Raw genomic sequence first — 17,811 nt, forward strand, 5'->3', positions numbered from 1 at the left:
CCCATGCAAGAGTACACAACACAGAGCAGTGGGGTTCCTAGATACTGCAGCACTGCACAGCAAATAACACCAAATATATATTTTCAGCTTTTATAGCTACAAAACTGTTTTTCAATATGATTTTTTACTTGTTCAAAAATGTTTCTTTTTTCTTTTTTTTTTTTTTTTTCTAGATCATTTTCATGTTCTTCCTCTGAAGTTTACTAAGCACCTGGACGTGTACAACCCTGACATACCTGAGTGGAGGGAAGACATAGGGCGGGTAGTAACACGACTTCTTGCAAAGGTGCTCTTTCAGATTGCTCATAAAATGTTCCCTCACCAGTTGTAAAGCTTGAAGGTTAGGTTAATGCCTTCTCATTTAGGAAAAAGGAGGTAGAGCAAAATAATAAAGTGAACCTCATGGGCCACATTTCAAATCAGTTTGAGCCTAGTGCCACTTTTACATGCAGGCTGTAGACGATGATATCGTAGCATAGACAGTTCAGAACTAACACAGCCTAATTGGCAATTAATGCTAAATACTGCTCTCTGGGATTAGGGATGGACATGTTGGAAAACATGGCTGACTCCAAAACAGGAAGTGTAGCTTAAAAGTGATATATTTAGAAGTTAAGCAAAGGATGCTGTGAAACATAAAAGACATAGTCTTTCTGTTAAAGCAAATCAGAAAGAATTTACAATGTCAGTTGTGTAACTTTGGAAACTATGTATAATATATAGGCACAGATTTCATACAACTGTTTTTTTTAGATCATGTTCACAAAAGAAATATGGATTGGCAGCAGCTGAATCCTGTAGGTTAAATCAAGTACAAAGCCCTGCAGCAGTACTGTGAGATAAGTAAAGAGCACCCCATGAAAACTGTGAGCTCTAGAGTTGGTCTTTTCAGGTACGCACAGTGCCAGCAGCCGTGTGTGCATGTGAGGACTTTTGTGTGGGCAATAGCACTGAGGTGCAGGTTGGTAGTGTTTTTAAACTATTTACATTTGAAATCACTTGACTTTTCCTGCATTTGCAGTTGTGCAAATCAGGTTCTGGAATTTTGACTTTATACCATTCCCTGATTTTTTTTTAAGGTTCACATAAAATGTCAAATTAATTTCCCACTTTTATCAACTTAAACTCAGTCCATAGACAGTGTAAATATAATTTTACTATAAAATATATTTATATTATATATATATATATATATATCCCTTATAAAATATCCCTTGCATTTTAATAATTACTAAATAATTTGCAAACAAATATGAAAGATTTAATGGAATTTCAGAATCTGTTTGAGAAATGTTATGGGAAGTGCCCAGGGTGTTATCATTAGAATTGTGTGGCTGTATTATACAACACATGAAGGAATTTGGGACTAAAAGCAATGTTTGCACAAACTATTTTGAAAAGGGATGCACTTGAATTTCAGTGGGGGATGCAGGTGTTCATTACAATTTCAGAAACTGAACCTAGGTGCTCTTAGTCACCCTGGAATACTTCTCTCTGTCCATTAAACACAGATGGAATAATATCCTCCTTAAGCTAAAGTTATTTGTAATAATTAATATGCCTTTCTAAGTATACTAAGTGTCTGAATGACCCACAAAAGATCCTAAATCACTTGGGAATTTTTTTTATGGTACTCTAGAAATGCACAACCATTGCAGAGTTTTGCTAAAACTGCATACCACTTTGTTTTGCTTCTTTTCACGATGCCACTAAATCACTTTAATGTGATAACAATGCTTAGCTCTTCCAATCTTCAAAGAACTGCTCACATTTCTGTTAGTTTATATTTGTCTTTGTTCATCTTTTAGCTGCTGTTGGAATACTTTCTAAATATTAAGGATCTGAACATCAAAAACTACAAGACGTGTGGAGTTTGCTTATGTATTTTCTATAACATATAAAGGACGCTGTCCTATAATTTGCCATGTGCCTTTGTCTTCACAGGAAACCAATATACCCAAAGAAACACTAATGACGGTTGTGAAACCCGGTCTTCCCACAACTGCTGACTTGCATGTGCTTCTACCAGCAAACCAACCGAAAAGGAAGAGAAGTATAACCAGTGATAAGGTAACCAGAGCAATGTATGTCTAGTTAGGACAGTTTTCATCCTGTTTTGCAATCTGTGACTGTATTCTCATTGTCTTTATGTGAAATTAGAAGGCGCTCCCTAACTATGTATGATCTCACTCCCACCTGACAAAGGACATGTAAAAGCTAGCAACAGATATGACTGCTGTGTTTGACACAGAATAAATAATAATGATCGTTTTTTTAAACAGAAGCAACAGTGATGGCACGTCAGTCTGAAGATCTAGTAGAGCAAACAGTGTATTTAGAACACTGATATTTCTAAAGAGGGATGAACTATTTCTTCACTGTCTTCAGAAGCAAATTAGATTTCAGGTCAAACAGAAACAGAACCTTAATAGTTGACCTATAATATAAAGAGCATCAAGCAGGTAGTTTCTGCCTTTATGGGCAAATGTCCTTTTCAATTGTCAGGAAACAAATATAGCTAACACAGGAATGGTCAGACATTAGTTTCTCCCTACTTATTTTGAAACCATATTTGTTCTGTAATAAAAGACCTTATGCCAGTTGACAATCAGAAGACTGGCACTTATAATATATGATATTTGTCCTTTTGCTGCGATAGAGAAGGAACAGATCCTTACACTGTGCCTGTATGTGTCAATTCAAGTCCTGCCAGTTACAAAAGATATCACTGTAAGGTATTGTTAATTTTGAAGGGCATTTTACAACTTTTTGAGGCAAGGTCACAGTATCCAAAGAGCTGGAGAAGTAGGTGAGATGAAACTCTTCATATTAACACAAAGCCAGTAGGTTGTTTTTGGAGTTGATGGGGTACACTCTGGAAGGTCCAAAGAAGTATATTGATGTTGTGGAAGTACTTGAACAGGTGTCTTACTTTAAAATGCACAGAGTACAGTGTGAATGCACAAAATTTCTGCTTTGAGGCAACCCCAAACCCTTATTGCTCTCCCTCTGTAATCACAGTAGGCATATCTGGGAGTCTGAAATCCTGATTATGTTGCAGCAACCAGTTAATTTTAACTGGTTGTTTCTTTACTAGAGAGCCATTTGTGTACTATGGCTTTCATCCAAGTGAATATTACGACTTCAAAATTATTTGTGTCCTTCCACTTCTTGAAGAAGCAAGGTGTGGCCTCTAAAGGAAATTTCTTCTCTTTATTCTGAGCATGTATGGAATGGATATCTTTAATAATTTAAGGGAACTGATGGTGATAGATTCATAGGTTGTGCAAACATTTTATTTCAGTTCAAAGTGTTATGCAAATTAGTTCCCTTTAAATCTATTTCAATTTAAATCTCAACTGTTATATTAGTGCTGTGCTTCAAGGCAACTTAAAGAATATCATCAATTATAATTAACGCTATTGCAAGGTTTTTTTCATGTTTGTGTATGAAATATCCTGTGAGTTACTCCAAAGCATAGAGAAGAACAATCACATGTTGCAAATAATTTGGGAAAAGTTCTGTTCAGTGGAGCTATAGGGAAATTACAGTAGTTTAGTAGGACGTAGTTTCTGTAACAGACAATCTTCTGGTAAGACCTTGCAAATGTTTTCTGAAACTACATGAGTGCTGAAAGGTGAAAGCAATTGTGTAATCTGGAGAATAGATGTACATTTCTGACATTGTTAGGATGGATCAGGTCAGACCAGTGGTGGTTGGGGATTACATGTATAGAAATACCAAATATGGTACAACCTACATTTGGTTGGAGCAGGAACAAAAGGAGACAGGAGCAATTACAGCTACCTGTCCTATCCAACGATAAAAAGAGCAGGTACACTAGTATCAAATTTCAATACCAATTGTTTTATAGAGTACAATGCTGTAGAGCCAGACTTCTAGTGCAACTGCCTAAATTTCTATTTTTACAGTATTGCTAAGGGATACTACTTTAGTTATTGATACGTGCATATAAATTTGTTGATTTAGAACTGAATGGCACAAATTTTGATAAAATGTGTTGCATCAGAATCCATTGTGACTTGAGAAATATCCTGAAAATGTATCCCGTGTAAATAAACTTAGAAGCAGTAACTGGTTAAGTCAACAGGAAAAGACTCATGGTGTCACTTGTTTAAAGATTCATTATGTCCTCCTCTGTTACCAGAAGTTAATCTTGAAGGTATTCATCATGTTTCACTGGAAAGGATGTGCTTTGTCATGCTGCTAGTGCCGGTTCTCAACGTCACTGTTGTGACATTGTTACGAGGACTCACCAATACAAAATATTTTCTGCATGTTTGGAAGAGGTGTCCCTAAAATCCTTAACTTAGACATAGTTACAGAATGTCTTCCCTCAAATAGAATCTATTTGTTCTTGGCTGAAAACCTTTTAGATTTAGGATATTATGTGATTTCAGAAGGATTGTTAAAGGCAATAATTTCTTGGTCAGGCAGAGAACACCTACTCGGTGGAGTTACTATTGGTGTTTTACATGGAGTGTTGTGATATGATGCTACTTATTAAGTTAGCGTTCCAGTATCAGAGTCATTACTGGTAAAAGTATCCATCAATAACAGAGATCATAAGGAAGTTGGCAGTGTGGAAGTAGGATCTCTTTGGATAATTCTGAAGTTTGGTTCCATTCTGACAGAAGTCCTCTTTCTTTTAAATTTATGCATGTAGAAATAAAGGCTGAGTGTAATTTAACCTGGTTTTAAGAACACAGCAATTTCAAAATTATTTTGTTCTAATCACTGACTCTAGAGGAAGACTTGGTCGCTTAATTTATGCACATCTGTTACATATCTAATGTCAGGTGGGATGAGTCCAATTAAATGGGTCACTTAAAGTTCCATTAAACTATAGCCTGGAATGTGGTTGCTCTGAGGAAGATTTGAGGCTCTATCTAGATAAACTGTTACATGAAAATTCCCAGTGAGTTACTTTGGCAAACAGGGCAAGTCAGACCCCCAGCTGTAGAAGTAAGTGGGTAAGAGTTTGAATAGTGTCATTATTTTTGCATTCTTATGCCACTATGCAGGAGCCATTGTGTTTACATCTTCACATGTTATCATTGGAAAGGATGTAGAAGAAGAGGATAGAAAATTCAAATACTGTTATAAGAACCTTAACTTAGAGATTCTAGGGAGGAGATGCAAACACTGGATTTGTTTTTTAAAAAGTTAGAGGTGGCAGCACTGCGCTCAATAAATATCTTGAGGCAGAAAAAAAAAAAAAAAAAAAAAAGAAAAAAAATGAAGACATGAGTACTGAAACAACCATAAATCTAACAGTGAAATAAATAAGCCAGAATCTTTGGCTGGATTCACGTGAGATTCAAATTTTTGACCTGTAGATTGTGTAATTCGTATAGGCTTGGGTGGGAGCCCAGGGGTGGGAAGAGAAATAATGAACAAGTGTTAGTCACTTAAGCAAAAAACAGAGCAAATGTTGGATTCCTCAAACACCAGCCAGGAAAATATGATGTATCCAAAGTTATGGGGCTCAGTCATTTCATTTAATGGCTGAAAGTTGGATTAGCCTGAAGTATTGGTCCCTCTTACATTCTATACCATGAACATGTGAATTAACCTAGGCTGAGACAAAGTAACTCTATTTCAGTGGTGCCAGCATCATTTTAAAGGCAATATAGTTGTCATATCCATTATCTTTTCAGACTTTGGGCAAAAAAGATACTTAGGAGCTATCTGGAGTAGTTGTCTTGTAAAATAACTGAGGCCATGCTCACATCACCCTTATGTTGAGTCATTCCCCCACAAAAAAAAATGTAATAAAGTCAGTGGAATGGCTTCAGAAGTTTGATATTCCTCAATATGAGTCAGGATATTTGAATTTCAACTTTTGTGTAGTCTCTGTCCATAACATGAGAGAGACTAGAGAGATTTCTATCTATTATACTGCAAAGGCTTGTCAAGGATGAGCACAGTAATTGATATCATAAAACGAGTTACTCGTGAAGGTTTCATGGATATAAAGCATATTTCTAATTTGGCATCCTGTGGGAAGTCATATCCTAAATTCTAAGGCATAGAGTATAAAACTAGCTTTGATCTTTTAGAAAATTACTCATGTTGAAGACACAAGCAAGTAGAAGGGAAAATTCAGACAATTTGTCATCTAGGGTTAGGATATGATGGTATATTTAATGGTTCTGCTCCATTAAGTGTGAGAGACCATATTTTACTGTGCTCTATCCACTGGAGAAAAATAGGAGGAATCCGGATTTTTTCCACATGGATGGATATATATATTTCTACAGAGTATTGTTAAAAATGAGGTATAAATGGAATTCATCCCATTATAGGGAAGGAGATGAGGTAAATTATGATGTGCAGTTCATTATCAAATAGCAGTTACTTTTCATAGCAAGAAATCTAAAGTGACATCGCAAGTTTTCTTCTGATAGTTTAGAAGAATGGAGAGTTTTTAATATGGATTTTGCATTGTGTGAGTTATGACCAAGGTAAACCCAATAGTGCATGCAAATGACATGCTGTCTGTCATACACTGGGTAAATGTAAAGGCTTTGGTAAGCAGAAAGGAAGATTTGGCTATAAAGATTTGACATTTTCAGCTTTTATGGCTTGTGGAGTTTTGCATGATTTTTAAATATGGAATTTCTTTAAGATCTCAGCTCACCATTGGCAAATGCTTTCTGAGTTTCTCACCATTTAATGAACCAGAGGTTTTCCTTTTTAGAGCATTGAGTCTCTCAAACTGGAATGGAGTGCGAGACATCTGAAATTCTTTCTGTTGTATTTTCAGAGAATAGCGGCTATAAAGCAGGCCTTGAACGCACACAACATCAGTTTCTTTCTGAGGGGAGGATACTGGGTTTTAGTGACTTTAGCTGACTCCAGTTCAGGTAAATATATAAACAAAGTTCTCAACAGACCATTCTTTGGATATTTGTATGAGTTCTGATAAGTTAAGGAGAAAATCTTTGTATCAATATAGATGTGTACGTATACACACATACATATATACTAACTTGGTATTTGTTACATATAGATACACACATAAATATGTATGTAAATATATATACACACATATATGCACACGTATATATGGATATATTTTCATTTGGTAGTTGTTAACGATCACCACCAAATAAATATTTGTTACATATTTCCATTTCATCATATCTCATTATTTGTTTCAGAAGATTCTTGCTTCTTTTCTGTGTAACCATGGCATTAACTAAATACCTATATTATACAAAACACTTCTCTGAAGACAGAGCCAGCCAAGCTTCAAAAAAACCATCTGGTGAAGCACTTTGGCTGCACAGGCTGCCAAGGAAGCAGAGTTTCTTTACTTAAGCCATTAACTCTGCAGATATAACTCCAGGGATCTGGGATATAGCCTTTTATCTCTGCCTTGCAACTGAAGCTGATTTGAGATCCCCAGATCAACTGACATTAAGCTTGCTATAGAGTCTCCACATTGCTAATCCTGTCCTGAGATAAATTATATGCTTTTTCTGTGTTTAAAACAAATGGAAACAGGAGTTTTGCATGCATTTCCTGCATGTCTATATTCACTACATACCTGGAAACTGATTGAAGATAGTATGTGTGCATACATGTATCCATATTTTGAACAGCAATATGTTAAAATTAAGCTTTAAACAAAAAGTTCAGCTTTGACATGAACCTTGTATTAGAATGTCCTGTAATTTTTTTTGTGTATCATATCCCATAATATATCATTCTTTCTTGTTTCAGTGTGTTGTGGGAGAACAGCTTAGCTGACCACAGTCAATTTCTGTAAATATTGGTGCAATATTTTATCTGTCAGCTCTCTGTAGAATACAAAGATCTAGTCTCACTAGTGTAGAATTGAGCTACAGTTTTGCTGTGGTGCCTCATTTGGTTTAAAGGGCTAACTTTTGTTAGCCAGCACAAAAGGCTGGTGTTGAAAGAAGGCCATGTTCATTCCAGCCTCTACCAATGTACAACCCTGATGAGTTCATTTGTTATTCAGAGCCTTAGTTTCTCCATCTGTGAAAATAATACAGCCCTGCTTTTGCAACCCATCTTCTTAGGGCATGTGATAATTTCCTATGATAACTTGATAACTTTAGATTCCCAGAAAAAATCCCCAGTGAGTATGCAAATAATTAAATATCACGGCTTTGGATTTTGTTTTGGTTTGGGTTTTTTTGGGTTTTTTTTTTGTTTGTTTGTTTTTTTTTAATTGGTCCTCTGTCCTTCAGTCACAAGTCATCAATGAATTTTGTGCTGTTGCCTTTTTGAAGTGGCTACAGATGGAATGAAAAGAAAAGGTTCCACAAATAACAAAACATGGTTTTGACCTGACAATTACATAGAAAAGAAAGCCCAAGAATGTGACTGATCTGAAAGAAGACATGCTAAGCTGTTCTTTTATTTTGTGTTTCAGAGTCTCAGAGGATTGGAGGAGGCAGTGGCTACTGGGCTATTGTGGTTCTCTTTGTTATCTGTCTAGTTGCAGTTGGGGCCTTCATCCTCTACAAGTTCAAAAGGCAAGTAAACCATGATCAGCAACATATAAATTTTAGGAATTTGATTTATCCACAGATCAGCAAAACAGAGTTTGTTATTTGAAAAGGAGATTTCTTAAAGAATTGCAGAAAGTCCACTGCTTTGAAAATTGTGTTTTTCTGAACTTTTTAGACATCGAGGTACTTCACTGATGCTTGTTTTCACTTGGTGTGTTCCAAGATAAATAGCAATGATATGAGAACTATGGCAAGTTTCTTCAGCTTGCCTAAGTAATATCATCAAGAAAGAGATCTGAGCTAAAATATTATTCCTGATTAATTCCTACCTCATTACTCCTAGCATTTATGAATAAACTAAAGCTATCGAGACAATGACTGCATCTGCAATGCTGATTTGCTTAAAAAAAGTAGTTTTATCAAAACACATATCTCTCTGGAGTTTCTCTTTGCACACATTACATTTTAATTGCTGGGGCAATGCCTCATAAAGTGAGTGATGGAAATAGATTAGCGTTAATTTGACACTAGAGTGTGTTGAGAGGAGAAATAATTCTGGAAGTGGCCTTTATGAGAGACACGTTTTCAAAATTGACAAGGGATACCATGCCAGTCTTTGGCTTTCTGATAGGTCTTTAGTCTGCAATTTATTTTAATCATAACTACTAGGGTGCTGTGCAATTTAAAGAATTTTGAGTTTGCTGATAAGTTTGTGTAATCATTGGCTATACTAATTATTTTTGAATCTCTGGGGCATTTAGAAGCTTCTGGGTTTGATCATATTGGAAACCAAGCCTTCATCATCCTCAATTCCTGATATTCTTATTCACTGAGGATTCCTATTGGTTTGTCTCATTCTTTAAAGACAGGTTCTTATTTGAAATAAACAGAAGTTTATAGAAATGGGTGCGGCTCTGAGTTTGTGATAGCAATAAGCATAGATAGCATTGTTTGGATAAAGAGCTTTTAAGTCAATAGAGGAAACCCTTTTTTTCCAAGAATCTCTTCATTTTCTCACTGCAGCACCTCCTTCATAGAGCTCATAGTGGCTGATCGCTCTAAAGGACAAAGCACAGAATGCTGTACTGAGACTGACTTCAACTGAATAAGAATTCACTTTGCTATTTTAGGCGCCTGCAGCAAGGAAAAACATAAAAATGGTTGATGCGATGTAATTATATTATTTCAGTAGCAATACATGGAGGATTTGCTGTCTGTAGTGTGGGTTCATAAAACTTGTTTGTGCTATCTTTCGAAAGCTGTATGATTTATATCTTTTATTAGCTCTTAAATGAGAGCAATTAAATAACAGACACAATTACTGCATGGCAAAAGTATAAAATATTCAAGAAAGGAAGAAAAAAATATTTTCCTTGAGTTCTTTCTAAAATACCCAATGAACCATTGCTTTATTAATAGAGCTTTTATTAAGGAGGAAACTATACTACAATTTGCAAATTGCAAGCTTTAATGTCTCTCACACTTCTATACATAATTTGTGAAAATCATTCGCATTTAAATTTTGCGGGGGTTTAATTTAGGTGCAAGTGAGGAGAACTGTGAGATATATTCAAATATTTCTCAGTAGCTTGAAAACTGCTGTTGGCATTGATGAATGACCATGCAGTAGTATTCAATTTTAGTTCATATCATATCTGTTTCTGAGATATTTGACAGAATTATTTTTAAATAATCCTGCTAAACTTTTCCAAGATTACAGGTTTTTTTGGTTGCATCCTTCATTTGCAATTTGATCTTCAAAGAATATTGAGCGTTTAACCAATGCTGTTTGAAAAATCACTTTTTTCCTTTGCTCCCTGTGAACTCCTCTCCCACCCAAATCTTTAATACCTAAAAAAACCCCTTTCCTGTGTTTATAAAGATGGATGGTGAATTGCTGAATCCCCATGGAGTACTTATTTGTGAGTACAGTCTGTACAGTGAATACGTAAGTTTACAAACTGCTCCACAGGGACCGAGGCTATGTAGCTGAGTGTCCTTTATAGATATAAAGGTTACTGGTTGTAATGCACAAAGACAGGTTGTCAATATTATATGCCTATATTTTAAAAATTAATTTGCTGGAAGAAAGCCGTCCGCAACAAAAATTGTTCAATTTTAGGAGATAATTTCATCAGAATAGTACTGGGACATATGGTAACTCAGACAACACATGCAAATATAAATATGAATTATTTCAACATAGAAATTACAGACATGTATAAGGTGTTGAAATGTTAATACTGTCCATAATTTTTATGTATGATTCACAAAATTAAGGAGAAGATGGAAGACATTTGGTGGTGCTTTCCTTTCATTTCTGTAAATTGATAGTCAGATACTCCCTTCAGAAAAGGATTAAAACTCCTTTTTTCCCCAAGTCAGAGAAATGTTTATTAATCTTTGTTTTATCACTATATTAACTGGGTCTACAGGACTTGAGTTGACATTGAGGCACAGGCAAAGCAGGTGGTCTGCAAAAGATTGCATGGACATGCCTTGGACTATTCTTTCTGTCTTTTCCTCTCTTTGCTGGCCCAAAGGACAGTTCTTTACTTAAGGTTAAGTTTGATACCTGGAAAGAGGCAAGATGGAAAGACTTGCTTGCAGATAAGACGGTGACTGGATTGGCAGGGAGGATACAGCGTCATATGTGAGAGCAGTTCATCCATTTGCAATGATCAGAGGCACTGTTTGGGACTTGTGATGAAAAGTAAAGAGAAAATAGAGGAATTCTGTGTAGACCATACTACAGGTTTAATAGAAAATGGAGAAACTTGCCCAAACTACCCAATGGCTCCTGAGTGCCAAGGCCCCTTGTGTCCATTTATGGTCATCTGCCCTCCCTGCCTGGATCATTTCTGAAGTTCATGTCATAAGAACTTGGGTCTTAATTTACACTAATTTGTGCCAGGCAGAATTGCAAGATGAAAGACAGTGTTGACAAGACATAAGAGACTAATCTAATACATCCTTTTTTTTTTTTTTTTTTTTTTTTTTTTATGAATATTTCAGGGAAATCAAGACAACTATGACAAAACTTGCTGCTCCTGTTTAATTTCTCACTTTTTTGAAAACTGCAATATGCAGCACTAAAAACTGGTGTCCCTTGTAAAAAGTAAATCTCACAAAATTAGTTTGGGGGGAGAGTAGAAATCTAAAAATAACAATCCTGCATACGATTCTGTGTCAGATACCTCATATGCAGAAAACAAAGAGAGTATTTTATCTAATTAAGTAGTGAGGTAGGGGAAAAACAGGCAGATTCATATAGAGGTGGTGGGATTTTAACTGATTGGTTATATGTACAGTAAAAACCAATGCCACCTCATTGTTCCTGAAGGGATGCCCATTAAAAAGAAAAGATTAAAATTGTATGATTTCCCACTACCCTATTCAAAACTAAAATTGTTAGGTTTGATGGATAATCAGACCTGTCATGGCTATCTCATGATTAGGTGACTGTAGGTTATGTTGGTGCTGATATGTTGTAATCCCAAATACTTAAACACTGACTAGGAAGACTGCTGCCCTCTGTTCTTATATGCAGCAAAATTGCAAGAATTTATCATTTCATCCCTTCTGCCCCTCCCTCCCCCCATTTTCTCTAATGGTCTATTTGTGCATCCAGCCACTTCTCGCCAAGAACATGTGCTCAGATTGTGGAGCAACTCCTGGCAATCCTGAGAGTGGCTGGTTGCTTTAGGCAAAAAAAAAAAAAAAAAAAAAAATGCCGGAAAGTCTTGAGTCATGCAGGGTTTTGATTTTGATCCTTTGTGATCAAAGAAGGTAAACAAATCAGATAAGGGCTATTTTTACCCAGTAAATGAAAAGTATATTTTAAATGATAAATTCTGGAGGTTTGAAAAACTAATTCTAGTTGTATCCCACAAATGAACAAAGATTGGTTTTGATAGTTTGAGGGAGGAATTTTCAGCGTAGCAGCAAGAAGCAAGAGGTAGTACCCCATCTGCTAAAGCTGACTGTGGCTGTGGCACAAGAGACAGTGCAGGTGACGAACATGCATGGCAGGCAGTATAGAGAAGGCAAATAGCATTGTCTGTACTAGGCAAAGTGGAGGAAAGGAGAATTATCTTTTAGCCACATCAAATCTGCCATATAATCATCATGTTACTAGTGGAAGGTCTGAAATCATCCTTTTCTTATTTTTCACTTTGTATAACAACAGGATATTAGAGTAGCCAAACCAGAGCAAACAGTTGGCTTTTCGCCTTGGGTATTTTACCTGGTTAATAATAGCAAATTTGATTCTCTAAAGAGTATGAAAATCTTCATCTTTTAATTTGTATGCAAACTACTGCCAGTGTACTTAAAGCTGCATACACTGTTTTCACAAATCATCATGAATCTACTTCAGCCAAATTTATACGATTTTGTATGTATTCATTTTTTTCCCCACTACTATCAAGTGCCACTTTTGGTAAATGAACCCCCTCCTGGGTCATTTCCACAATCTGGAGCAGAACTGTGTTATCTTTCTGCCTCATTGACTTACTATCTCATTTTCAGTCTCTGAAGAAAAGCTATCTTTTTTCCCCACCTTGCTTATACTACTTTTATGTTCCATGAGAGCAAGTTTAGTCCCAATCCATACCATTTAGTTATAAAAAAACAGGCACTAATTTAATGATCCATAATATTTCATAAAAACTTCCTTAGAAATCAAAGTAATAGCATGTAGAAAAGATTTCTGAAATGAAAGAGGCAAGTAAATCAGGAGTGCCTTAAAGCTCAAAGAAGTCAGTCATCTGAACATTAATCCAAACATAATACAGCCAACACCACAATAAAGTATTCTATTTAATGGATTATTATTGTTGTTAATTTTATTTAAGTTCCAAGAAAATGATACATTATTCCATATCCTTTGCCATGTGGATATGTTACTATTTTTCATACAAAATGGAATCTTAATGAAGCCTTTGGAAAATGAATGAAGTTGCATAAAGGCCAATGAATATTATCTCCAAAAGGAAGGAATTGAAAGCCAAATAAACTAGAGAGTTTAAATGAGTGGGAATCAATATCTCATCCCCCTCCTGCTGTTACTTACTGCTGAACATTTTTAAGTGCAAACAGTTTTCAGTATGAACTGATTAGAATTTGTGAATATAGGGAAGGAAAAAAAAAACTTTCTGAAATATATTCTAAGTGTGGGAGCTTGAGATCTTGGTGAAAGCCATGTTTGTTAGTAGTTCTGTGCAGAATTAAGTTTCCAGTTCTTATTTTTATGGTCCTCAAAGCAGACATGAATATTTCTTTTTCTTCATGATTGAAATGAAATGTTACAGAGAAAACAAAAGGAACTAAAAATGTAAACTATGGAGTACTGCTCAGCAGAGGTAATTGTCTCCAGTGATGGATGTGAAGCACATGTATTTTGCAGCTGAAGAGTAAATCCTCAAATGAAACTATTGAATAATCTTTTTCTCTGTTCCTATAAATGTGCTTTCAATTTTCATATTGCTGATATAAATCTCTTGGGTCAAATTTCATGTCTTGTCATGTTTTCACAGTAGTCTTTTATGTACACCCAAGCATTTCAGCTCTGCCTACATCAAGCAGTTACATTGGACTCAACATAAATTGCTTCCTTAAGAAAAGCAAAGCACATCAGGGCACACAAGAGTTTCTCTCTGTATAATTAGGGGTAGCAGCTTCCTCCCTACGTGTTAGAGCAGTAAGGAGCAACCGGAAAATTGCCAGAATCAGGCCCATCTTTAGGAAGGATTCAGTATCCATATCCTGTTTCATCCCACAGTGTGGTTGTCCCTTATAAACAACACATCTGGCACGTGTGTTGAAAAGGCTTAGACTATCATTTTCTTCAGTTTAGTTAAGTCTCTTCCTTGTAAAACCGAACCAATATGAAACACATAGAGAGCTCTATAATGTATAAAAGGTCAAATGCCTACAGTGCATACCTTCACAAAACCTGTAATATTCTCCTTCCTCCCATCCATACTCCATGTTACAACCTAAGATACTTTCCTCTGTAAGTAGGAGGAGCAAAAGAAAGTACAGAATAGTTACTGAGTACTTCACCTTTATACCTTCACGAAGGATCTGTACTTAGCATCATTGGGCTTAGGAAGTTTAGGTGTTTGAGAAATAACAGTTTACACCTTTTCTCCATAACCCATAAAGAAATGCTCTTAACAGGAGTATGTTTAATAGTTATTTGTGAATTTATGAGGTTTCTTCGTTCAGGAACCCCTCAATATGTTTAATATCAAATTTTGTTATTGTGGTGATCTCTGTACGAGTAAGTCTGGCCAGAGGTATGAGTTGAACCTTCAAGATTTACAACAAAGGACACACCTTGTTGACCTGGTTTCAGACAGATCCTTTAGCCTGGGCAGACAACAGTTAGAATAGCAGTTCTGCTCCCTTTACTCAACTGCAAAGGTCTGGTGTGCCGTATGGGTTTGAGATGGATAACATTTTTTTAATGCCAAAAGTATTTTGATAATGGCATCGTCACTTCTACGATCTATCAGAAATACAGTTTTGAGAAGGCCCCTTAGTTATTGCAGAAACATATGTGCTAATTCTGCAGATGTGTTGCAAAGACATTCTTCTGGGTTTTGTTTCCCTTAGGCATTTGGTGGTGGACTGAAAGTAAGCAATTTGACAGTTTTGATGCAGGTCTGATTGAGAGGGTTGTTTTTTTCCACATGACCAGTTTCATTAGCAGACACGTTAAAAAGAGTCTGGAGTTACTGACCCTAGAGAAAAAAAATCAAAATTAATTACCTAATGTTTTGTTTTGGTAATGAAGAATGTCTTTCCCCTGTTCAGTGTGGCTTTTTTTTTTATCCAGTTAATGGGAGGAGAATGATGCAGGGCTTGGCTTTATGTGTATGTTTGTGTTGGAGAAGCCCTCGGACGTGTTGAAGTGGTCATAATCATAGAATCATAGAATGGTTTGGGTTGCAAGGGACCTTAAAGATCATCTGGTTCCAACACACACCCACCCCACCCCACCTCTCATGCTATCAGACCTTCTTTCCATCCTTGTCCTTTGCATCTGGTTAGTCCTGTGCTTTATTTATTCCATGCTCACTGAGAAACAGAAAAGAACAAGAGCGATCACATTTCCTTCTTTGTGCTGATTAAAAATAATGGCATAAAATACCTGATTTATGTATATATATAATTTTGTGTATGTGTCTATACACATACCTATACAGATTTGAGTGTGTGTGTACGTATATAGGAACACAGGATGCAATTCATCTCTTGGATAGTTCAAATTAAAGGGAGGAGATCCTTTTCAATCTTCTTTCATTGTTTAACAATTTCTATTTATTCTAACTACTTTGATGCATTGGATGGTGCTGTTCAAAATAGTTTGCTGCGGTAACTTTTATCTCAAACTAAGATGATGCCACCTGGTAAAGAACCTTTCTTCTGAAAGGACATTTAAAGACAGGTCATCTTCAAAAGCCTAGATAAAACAGAGTAACCTGTGTATTTATCCAGCTTTCAAACTGCTGACAGAATATGGAGCAAAAGGTGGTTGTTTTTAGAGAAATGCCTAAAAATTAGCATCACTTTTTCTATCATCTGTATAAAGGAACTCAGCAGAAACTGCAGCTCAACCTCAGCAGTTCAACCCCGTTTTTTCTTTTCTTCTTATTGTCTGCCTGTTGTAATAATCTCTGTTTAAGCATAGGCTTTGACAACAATGATCTGCTGTCATGCTGATCAAGCTGTCAAGCTGTTTCTTGCAGTGTAAGAAATGGAGCTCACAACCTGAAACTCCCTAATCAGAAGTGTCTGCTTGGTACGTAGGAAAGGATGTCCGTATGTGCCCAGGCAGATTTCAGGTGAATGCAGCTACACCAAAGTGTATGGCTTTTGAGAAATGCTTAAACCATAAATTCTGCTGCAAAGTTAGAAGTCCCTGATTATTCCCTTTGATTTTATAAAGTCTAGTTTAAATTAATCTAGTTAAGAAATCTTTATAGATACTGAGTCTTAAGCCTCCTGGTCTCATCCATGGTGCTAATTGTTTATTAGAGCTGACAGAGCCATTTAAAAACATGTCTTTTGTTTTTCTAGATTCCAATCAGAATTAATGAATTAAATAATCTCTGCTATAGAGAATTTTGTCTAATTCAGCATTTCCCAGTAGTCCTGGGCCAAGATTTACACTGTCTTCTTCAGTGCTGCCTGCTTTACTTCACCAACCTCCTCTGCCTTCTTATTTGCCCTTACTGATGCATGTTTACCTCCTTGCCCCTTGTTTCCAACCTCCTACTTCTTCCCTCTCTGTTCCCTTTCCATTCACTGTCTCCTGGATTTCTCCTGCTTCTTTCTCCTCAACCCTGATGGAGTATGGAAGTACCCTTCAGTGTCAGCCCACCTCACCGGGAAGATGTGATGGTGATTGGGCCCAGCTTAATGTTTGTGAAGACACTTGGGATCAGTTTTTCTGTGTTTTTAGTAATTTTTTTTTCCAGTATTTTTCATTGTCTGTCAATTTTAGTCAGAAATTGATGCTTAATTATGATGTTGGTATGAACATTGTGATAAGACAGTTACATAAAACTGTGACTGAGAATAAGAAGTTGTTGAGTTTAAGTAGTAAGCATAAAATTAAGGAAGGGTGGGATTGGTGCTGTTGTGTGATTCTGGAACAACCTTGCTCTGCTGGAGCTCTGCTCTGATGCCAGCATGCATGTGACATGAAAGAACTCCATCACAAGACTTTTTCTCCTTGTCCAATTTAGGAAACTGCCAGGCAGAAATGTCTACGCCCAGATGCACAATGAAAAGGAGCAGGAGATGACAAGCCCTGTTAATCATAGTGAAGACACCCAGAACATCATCCAGGGTGAGGAGTTTATTGATGATGATCTGGACTCTCAAACACTAGGTAACGCAAGAGGTAACTTCATTTTTAGTTTATAAATTTTCATAAGCAATTGATTTTTAATTGATGTGTATTTTAATTTTAGCTTTTTTCATTTTCTGCTCAGCTGCAGGAAGAAGTAAATAGTACACCACTAACAAAGGATTATCTCAACTATCTTTTGAATTGCTTGTAATAGGGGCTAATGTATTTTTGACATAGAGCATGCCTACACAGATAGTACAGTTTAATGTCAGGATACTTTGACAATTTTAGAGAAAAATTAAATTTCGTAGAACAGGATATAATAGGTAACAGTTGGATTAACTCAATAATCCCCTGAATTAGTGGAAAATGGAGTTTAGGCCAGAAGGATTTATGGAGTCATTGTTTCCATGATTTCAGATTGAATGTATCTAGATC

General features: G+C 36.2%; 1 protein-coding gene across 5 annotated transcripts in view; it reads left to right on the plus strand.

Moving 5' to 3' along the window:
- SORCS2 (sortilin related VPS10 domain containing receptor 2) overlaps positions 1 to 17,811 on the plus strand; it is a 564,009-nt gene that overhangs the window by 533,296 nt on the left and 12,902 nt on the right. For 3 of the 5 annotated variants that reach the window (XM_042807690.1, XM_042807692.1, XM_042807693.1), the window contains exons 22-26: positions 174 to 286; positions 1,945 to 2,070; positions 6,791 to 6,890; positions 8,429 to 8,531; positions 17,267 to 17,424. In XM_042807690.1, coding sequence (XP_042663624.1) covers positions 174 to 286; positions 1,945 to 2,070; positions 6,791 to 6,890; positions 8,429 to 8,531; positions 17,267 to 17,424 — 600 coding nt within the window. The remainder of the gene's footprint in view (positions 1 to 173; positions 287 to 1,944; positions 2,071 to 6,790; positions 6,891 to 8,428; positions 8,532 to 17,266; positions 17,425 to 17,811) is intronic. The other 2 variants (XM_042807689.1, XM_042807691.1) reach the window with 1 other exon arrangement.

Source organism: Tyto alba, unplaced genomic scaffold (assembly GCF_018691265.1).
Source record: "Tyto alba isolate M040663 unplaced genomic scaffold, T.alba_DEE_v4.0 Super-Scaffold_6, whole genome shotgun sequence".
NCBI lineage: Eukaryota > Metazoa > Chordata > Aves > Strigiformes > Tytonidae > Tyto > Tyto alba.